The 8,935-nt window shown below is 56.2% G+C and overlaps 1 protein-coding gene across 1 annotated transcript; it reads left to right on the top strand.

Annotated features, from left to right (window-relative positions):
• Nucleotides 1-2,295: 2,295 nt before the first annotated feature.
• LSCM1_01485 (uncharacterized protein) lies at nucleotides 2,296-3,678 on the top strand (the record flags this gene model as incomplete). The annotated part of the gene is made up of 1 exon (XM_067319096.1): nucleotides 2,296-3,678. One exon carries the CDS (start codon nucleotides 2,296-2,298, stop codon nucleotides 3,676-3,678), a length of 1,383 nt encoding a protein of 460 aa, XP_067176375.1.
• Nucleotides 3,679-8,935: the final 5,257 nt, after the last annotated feature.

The following is an 8,935-nucleotide window of genomic DNA, read 5'->3' as shown; positions in this document are numbered from 1 at the left end:
GCTTTCATTGCTTTGGAGCGCGTTTTTTTCCTGAATCACTGGTTGCATCTCTGCGCAGTGCTTACACCAACGTAAGGATCTGGCCTCCCCTCTTTCACGCCCCCATGCAGTTCTGTAGGTGTGTTGTGCTTGTCTCTGTGTGTGTGTGCCTCTGGGAATAGCTGCACCTTTGGGAGATGAGCATACGAAGGAGACTGATGTGTTTCAGCGACAGTCAGTGTGTGTGCGTGATAGTAGGGAGGGAACACTTTCGGGGGTGGGGGGAACGCCGTGATGGAAGCGAACGACCGAAAAGAATGGCGCTGGTCAAGCTCGACGGTGAGACATCGCGAAGTCAGTGCGTTAGATGCGTGCTGCTTCGATGTGGTGAGGAAGTATGTGTGGCGTCGCTCTCCCTCGTGGGAACAAAGAGATGCAGGAAAGAGACGTGTCAGATTGGCCCTTCGTTCTCTGCCTCTCTTCGCTCATCGATGCCCCTTCTCTGCTCATAAGCGCTGCGGCGTTTTGCACACGAGCCTCTGACAGTGGAGTGGAGATGGGGGAAGGAAGGGAGACACGGTAGCACGCAAGCACGATGACCTACTCGCGCTTTCATCACGCACACTTTTGTATATGCGGGTGTCTTCTACCACACACACGCCCCCCCTTACACACACAGAGAGAGAGGCAGAGGAAACGGAGTCGGCCCGCACGGGACGCCGTTCCCCTCCTTTTCGATTTTCTTTTTGCTCTTTGCTGCCCGAAGAGGGGCCGGTGCGTCGTGGTCGTGGCCGAGGGAGAGGGAGAGAGAGAGAGGAGGGGGAGAGAGGGGAACAGATGTGGCCGGCGGCTCTCTTCCTCATGCATTTACAGACGGCCCGTTGGCGGTGCATGCACCCGGCGCACAGGATATCAGCGGCGTGAGGCACCGTTCCCCTCTCAGGCCAGGTTACGAAAAAAAAAGATGATGCGCAGAGAGGGAGGGAGGAGGGGGGTTGGCTTCGATGTCGTTGGAGAATAGGCACAAAGTTTGGCATTCTCAGCACGGCAGCGCCGCACGCGACGAGCGTTGCCCATTTATGTGCTTCCCTTCTTTTTTTTCCGGTATCCTTTTCCTCGGGGCGCCGGACAGTCGCACTGTTCTGCGCTCTCCCCCCCTCTCTCTCCTCGACTTCATGGCCCGTGTGCTTCCACGTTGAAGCAGTTCTTCCATCTAACTGCTTGTGCGTATCTGACCTCCACCCCATCATCTCTGCTTCTCCTCACGAATACACCCGCGCACGCTCACATAAAACCGTGCCGCTCCCCCCCCCGCCCCCCCCAACTTCTCTCCTACGCACAGAGAAGCGAAACAAACAGTCACCGGCCGACGCTACCGGAAGTGCGAACGTGCACTTACATGCATAGGCATACGCGCTGAGCATAGCTTTGATTTGGGCAACACCGCCCACGGTGCCTCTGCCTCTCTTCACTTCTCTTCCTCACGTGAATATACGACCTGGCCCTGCAACGCTATTTCTTGTGCATCTCTCACCCCCCTTACATCTCAAGGGGACACCTCGGCAAAGGGCAGGGGAAGAGAAGCAGCGCGTGAGAGCGAAGGGGCATCGCGCTCTCCTCTCCGTCTCCTCTTCACTCGTTTCGTCGCCCGTCGCGGTGTCGTTCTTTTTTGTTTGTTTAGCCGGCGCTGCCTGTGTACTTTCCTCTCGGCCTGCCCGTGTGCGTGTGGTCGGTTCAGCTAGCGCACATCGCATTGCCCCTTTTCGTTCACAACCTCCACACGCGTATATATATATATATATTCCATTTTTTTGCCGTTGCTTTTTTTCTCTGTTCTCTTCTCTTAAAGGACAGATATTTTCACCGAGCCCTCCCTCCCCGCCCCATCCCCACCACCTGACTCACACACAAGCACGCGCACGCGCATTTAGATTTTTCCGTTGTTGCTGTATTGCCTCTTCTGCCTCTCTGCGTGCTTACAGCGTCCCCCGCCCACCCGCCCACATCTCGTGCATACGCCAGCAGGGAACATAAGTACGGGCGCACACATACAATAACTGCCTCCTCTTGTTGTCTGTGCCTGCATACATATATATATATATGTTTGTGTGTGAATGGGTGCGTGAGTGAGCACGCCTGACTCTCTTCAGCTCGTTTTGTTTCGGCGTCTCCGTAACTTTGTCTGTGTGTGTGTGTATGCGATTGTATGCCGCTTACTCATCTAATTTGTTTCGTTGTTCTTCAGCGTAGCGCAGCCTTTTTTCCTTCTCCTTAGAACATCTGTGCTGCCGTCGCTTCGATTACCGCGTAAGCATCATGGCGCTTCGGTACTCAGCAGAGACAATGCGAGCGCAGGGCATTGGCAGCCCGTTCGCATCGCTAGCGGAGCTGTACATCCCAGATCCAGCGAACGCATCACGCCGCATCCTGGACACGTCGCGCACGACACTGCAGTGGTCGGAGCTGCCGAGAGCCTTCCTCAACATCAAGGCGTACCAAGAAAAGCTTGGTGTAGGGTGCAGCGGGTGGGGAATGGACCTAAGCTTACTGCCCGTGCTCTTCCCAACCATGTATTGGTTCCTCGGCATTTTGCTGATCCGCTGCCTTTTCTGGGAGCCGTTCGCGCGATTCGGCATCTACATGGGTGTCGTCACAGAGAACTCCGCCCTCCACCGTCTCCGCATTGCCGCCGGCAAGCGCGGCATGGCCTCCCTCTCGCCACGCAATCAGAAGAAGCTCACGAAGTTTCAGAACCAGGCATTGCTGTCCTTGTTCTATCTCGTCTCCTCCTGCTTCGGCTACTACGTGCAGCGTAATCAGCCGTGGTTCAAGCTGCCGCTCGACGACGAGGCCAGCCTGCATCTCCTGTTGCCGCACCCGTACAACCCTCCAAAAGAGCTGCTCACGTACTACCACTACAGCCTGGCCTTCTATCTGGCCGAGATGTGCTCCCTCTTTTTTGTCGAGCGTCACGTGAAGCGGTCCGATTTCGTGGAGTACATGGTGCACCACCTCACCACGTTTCTGCTCATAATCTTCTCCCACATCGGGCTCCAGCACCGCTTTGGTGCATACGTGCTCTTCATCCACGACGCCTCAGACATCATGCTATCCGTCAGCAAGTCCCTTCACTATATGTCACATGAGGAGATGGCACGCCAGGAGCGCTACAACAAGAAGCACGCGGAGAAGAACGGCAAGAGGTACCGGCAGTCCATCGTGTACAGGTACATCATCACCCAACGTTGTGTGAACTACTGCTTTGCCGCCTTCGCGGTCCTCTTCTTCTTTTTTCGGCTCTACTGCTTGCCGCTTATAGGCAAGGCGACCATACGCATGGCCCCCAAGGTGCGTCACGGCAACTTCAACCTGTGGATGCTCACCTTCCTGCTGAACATAGCGCTTCAAGGGCTGCACGTGTACTGGGCGGTCCTCATCATCTCTATGGCATACACCCTTGCCACTGGTGGGGAGCGCAAGGACATCCGCTCCGACGATGAAGAGGATTCTGAAACACCCTCGTGTGTCCACTGGGGGGCGTCGACGGAATCGGACGACGACATCGCCCCGCACGGATGCAAGCGCAAGCAAAAGCGCAGGGTGTCACCGGAGACCAGTGCCGCGTCGTCCTTTCCGCCCGCCTCGATGACGGCCCGCAACGGCTCGCAGCGCCGCAGCTCTTCGAAGCGGAAGCAGTAGCCAGCCGAAGGAAACGGCACTATCCTCCACTCTGTAAAAAGGAAGTGCATCGCTGCCGACCGGGGCCCGTCGCACTGCTGTGTTTGAGTGATTTGGCGTCTGTTTTCTTGTTTCATCTCGCCTTGTTTCGTATTTTTGGCTCATGAAGTCATCGACTAAGCAGGAAACGTTTTTACTGGACGGTACGCCCACATACACGCACAGAGTCGTCGCGTCATGATGCGACTCCTTTCTTTGCTAAGCTCTCTTGACACCACTATCACCGCACCTTTTTTTTTCGCCCGTCTTCTCCCGGCCTAAGTGTCGATGTACAGTGGCGTCAAGGCCTTCAAGCGCATGCAATAGCACACCCTGTATGTCTTCGGGATTTCTGCTTCGATAGAAGTGTATGCGCTGGGAGAAGGCCCGTTTAGAGAGAGAGAAAGAGTACGCGCCTTTGCTGCTGTTTGGTTGGTGTCATGTTTTTTTCTTCTTTCCTCTTTCGTCGAGAGCGTACGGGGGGGCGAGTGCAGCGGCCTCCGCGTCGACAGTGTTGGAGGGAGGGTGGGAAGAGAAATGGACACGAGGAGGTTTTTAATCGCCTCTCAGCATTCCTCTCTTTCGTCCGAGCTCGTTGTGTCTGCTCACACCTCTTGTCAGCCACTCGGTCGCGACTTTTCAGCGTTGTGGTGGTCGCTCTTTCCTGCCTGTGTGTTGGCAGGTGGACTTGCCGCCAGCCGCGCGCTTAGTACTACGCCAGCTTAATGAGTGGCGTATGAGTCCTCTGATTGGGGAGGGGAGTTGCTCACGCGGGTGAGTAAGACGTTGAAGAAACTGTGGCGGCGAGTCATACAGTTGGGATCGTCGCTGGCAGCACTTACTCCTCCGCTCGCTTGCAGGGCTGCGTTTTCTTCTTTTGAGTCGATCGTTTCGCCTCTCTTAAGGGAAGTTCTTTGAAGTGGTGTATCTTTTCTTTGTTTGTATATTTTGTGTCTCTCCCGCCTCTCCCTCGCTCTCTCTCTCGTCGATCCGTCGTATGTCTTTGTTACGTTCACTGGCTTGCCGCTCTTCCCGCCACCGCCGCCCCCTTGCCGGACAGTCCCCCTCCCTCAGTGCTTGCAGAGCTCTCTACGCAAGCATCAGCAACTCGGTCATCAACAGCGATCAAATAAAACAAAAAAAGAGCGCAGAGAAAGCAGAAATGGTCTACGTTGCGGGCATCCATCCAGCAAAGAGGTTCGTCAGCATGCGTTTGGGACATGAGCGGCCCGCTTCTCTCAACGCCCAGATTTTGTGTCTCTGGCGCTGCCCACATGGCGCGGATCCACGCGTCAGCCGGTGCCTCAGCACACCGCCGTCGAAGGCTCGAACCTCCATGCCTGTGAATTCACCACATCATCGTGCGCGCGCGCTTCCTTTCTGTGGTCTGAGTCACTCTCTTTTCTGCAAACGACCCCCGCAGCGTTCCCTCGTATTCCTCTTTCATCCCCGCCTGCGTGGACCTCCTGCTCCTCCACCTCCGCGGCTCTCTCTCTCTCGCTCGCTCTCGCCCCTTCCCTTCGCATTCCGTAAACCCCCTCACCTCCTCCTCTCTCGCCTCACCATACTCATTCCTATTGGTGCCCTCCCGCACACGCGTAACGCGCAAACGGTGCGCATACGCCCGTGCGCCGCCCTTATTTGTGCGATTTACTCTCCCTTGCAGGCACACACACAAACACACACAGATACACATTTAGATGTGTGTGTGTTTGGTTGAGGTACGCCTACAGCTGTGTGGTGCCGAGCACGAATTCGTCAGCCTCGTTCCCCTCCGCTTTCCTTTGCCGACTCGACGTTTGGGCTCCCTCGGCCATCCATTGCATAGCAGTTTGTGTGGTTAAGAGGGAGAGAGAGGGAGGGAGCGAGAGTCCTCCTTACACCGTGTCTCCTCCTCTGCTCGCCATAGTGTTTGTATCGCCACCAGCACCACCACCGCCCTTTCCGCCCTCCACCCTCCCCTGACTCTCTTGTGCCGCGACTGCACTCCCCCAGGCGCAGGGGGGGCACCCTCATCACAACCTGCACAGTTTGCACAATAAGGCAGTCTGTCTGTTTACTTTTGGTCGAAGAGAAGTTTATTTCTCGCTCTCAGCTCATCATCGAAAAAGTCAATACGCGCGAGCCTATACCCGGCCTTCAATCTGATTGTTGTCTTCCCACCTGCCCACCCTTGTTCTGCTACTGTGGCGCTGCGAGCACGGCGAGACGACGGCCCGCTCAAGCGCTTCCACGCGACATCTCCGTCCCCCTCCCCTTTTCTGTGTTTTTTTGGGGGATGTGCACTGCGCTCTCTTTCACCCCCTTCCCTCCCCTCACGTGGCACGCCATTTTCGTCGTGTGCTGGTTGGAGCTCTTCTCGTCATTTTCGTGCAGCTCTCTGTTCCGTCTCCCGCGCGCTTTGCTGATGCCCCTCTCACAACCTCTATGCCTCTTGGCGGCCTCTTCCCCGATCTCTGCCTGCCCCGTGAAGCAGCCCACTGTACCCTCTCTCACACCCCAACCGCTCCTCACCCTTCTCCTCTCTCTCTCGTTCATATTCTTCGTTCCGCATTTCCACTCTCTGTGCGTGCACCCGCTCTTCTCAGCTTTTATGCATACAATTATAGGTGTACATGTTCGTATATATATATATACACCGTCTGCATCCGTGTGCCCCAATCCTTTTTCTCCTGCCCTTATCAGCCATCCCCACCGCTGTCGCTCCACCCAACTCCGCCTCGCCCACCCACACCCCTTTCACCTGTTCACGCCACTTCACGACCTCTCTTCCTCTCCTTCTTTTTTGGCCTCTCTGCACCTCTCTCCTGACGTCGTTCTCGCGGTGCTTCATCGATCACCGGCGCCTCTCGCGCCGGCGCTCGTCCAGACAAACGTGACCTTCGGGACTCTGTGCACAGTGCGTACATCCAGCGAAAAAAAAAGGAGGGCTGGAGGAGTGCGAGGAACTGAGCATCTGATTCGTCTAGTGCACCATGACCGACGGAGCCAGATTAGACGGGATCGTCTTCATCGCTGTCACCAGCACCCTGCTGGTCATCACGGCTGCGGTGGTGACGGCACTCCTTTCGTACTTCGGCACCGCCCCATTTTGCTGCTGTTACAATGATGACAGCGACGCGCCTGACGAGGACGACGCAGGCGTGAGGGTGGAGTCAGAGCACCCGTACCAGCAGCCGAAATCTGGAGACTCCGGCGGTAATGAACTCGAGTTCAACCCGATCGGCAGGACACCCACCTCTATCACGGTGGTCAGCTCTGCCGGCCGCGTTGAGGAGAAGGGGGCCGCACAAGGCTAGAGCGCGCACACACACACCACGAACATACGAGAGCCCCGCGCTTTGCAGGGGCCCGGCACCGTCTCGGCGGCTGAACCGGGCACTTCGGTGTGCACGGGACACCTGACGAATGATGAAGGAGAGACTGTCCCGGTCTGTCCCAGATTCGCTTGGGGAACCTCACTTTCCCCTCTCTACGCTTCAGATAGGAGGGCCTGTGTCTACGGCGGCCCTGGCCACAGCACCGCGGCAAGACATACATGCGCCAACAGATGCTGTGGAGAGAGGGAAGGTACAGTGTTTACCGCGTTGGGCGGCGCCATTGCTCTCTTTTCTTTTGGCTGTTGTGAGCCTCCCCTCTTTTTTTCGACGCTGGTCTGCCCTGTATATTTTTCGTCACTGCGCGCGTGCCTGCTGTGATTATTATCGGTGCCGGCGCGTGCCATCCCCGCGGTGACGCAGTCGAAGGCCTCTTTGGAGCCCTTCGACTCTGTGTGTTTGTGTGTATGTGTGTGTGTGCTCGCACTCTATTCGCGCCTCTCTCGCGTCACGCCGTCAACCCGACGTCGCTCGTCTTCTCCTGTGACAATGGCCTCACCATTACAAAATTTTGCACACGGCGCTTCTCCTCCGCCACCACCACTCCCACTTCCTCCTCTTCTCCCCTTGATCACACCTCAAATGCCCTCACCTCTCCCTCCCTCTCATAGGCCGCTGATGCGTGAAGAGCCGTTTCTTCTGAACGTTTTTCTATTTGTGTCGGGCCGTCGGCTGCCGACTACGACGGTTCTGTTTTGTCTTTGCCTCTCTTTGGTCGGCTGTCCTTTGCCCCGTTTCGGGGGAACCCAAAAAGGAGGAAAGGGTTGGCACTCGACGAGCGCCTGTGCCCTGCCACCCCTCCTCTTTTTCTTCCCCGTGACGTCTTGTCTTGCTCCTCTCCTCAGGTGGGCTGTAATACAGGCACTGAGACGCCGTCCCCACCACCACCACCTACACCCACCCACCCCACCCATTTTCTCGCAGTGGCTTCACTACCTTGTTGCGATGCCTCCCTCGCTTCGACTCTCATCTATCACGTGGATGAGCAACGGAGCGGAAAGGCGGGGGGAGGGAGGGAGGGGGGGTGCTGCGCGGGCGCTGCAGCTGCTACTTCCATGCAAAAACGCACGGTTGTGTGCGTAGACAGATATCTGTACGCGCCTGCGGTAACGATCCCCCTTTTCCATCAGCCCTGCGTTCGCTCTCTCTCTCTGCTCCGCCCACACACGCACACACACACTTTCCTTTGTTTTCCATCGTGACAAAATCTATGTGCGCACTCCCTCCCAGCGCGTGAGATGGGTTGACTGAAGATGCCTCTTAAGGCGCAGCAAATCACTTTTCTTTTGTGTGTATTGAGGAGGTGGAGGGTGGAGGGAGCACGACGCATCAGCGAAAGGGCTAAATATGCATATATATATATATGTGTGTGTATATGCGTATATATATATTAAATATATATAGTGAGAGGTGAACGATGACTCGCAACACAGAACAGAGCATTTATTACTTTTTTCACCCCCTCCCTCCCTCCACACTCTTTTTTGTCATCTCCCTCTCTCTCCTCTTGCATTAACTTCTACCTTGGCCTGGGGCAGCTTCTGATGTCCGGTCAAGTGGCTCATGGTGTTTTCCTCTTCCGTTGGAGTGCTCGAGTGTGAGGACATCTTTGATTGGGGCTGGGAGGGGGGCACATGCTCACTCTTCCTATATGCATATATATATATATATATATGAAGAGAGATGGATGAATGCCCTCGATGCCGCGCACGTGGGCGTGTGTGCAAGTGCACGTGCAAAGGAGATGAGCGTCGCGTCGCAAGGGGACGTCGGGAGATGCCAAACTTCCCCACCCACTCCCAACGAATGCTACCCAGTGAGGAAGGGGAGAGAGGAAGCAGCCGTCCAGTACGCGTCACCTG

Source organism: Leishmania martiniquensis, chromosome 31, assembly GCF_017916325.1.
Source record: "Leishmania martiniquensis isolate LSCM1 chromosome 31, whole genome shotgun sequence".
Lineage (NCBI taxonomy): Eukaryota > Euglenozoa > Kinetoplastea > Trypanosomatida > Trypanosomatidae > Leishmania > Leishmania martiniquensis.
The sequence above is the reverse complement of the archived record's forward strand: the minus strand, read 5'-3'. Positions and strand labels throughout refer to the sequence as shown.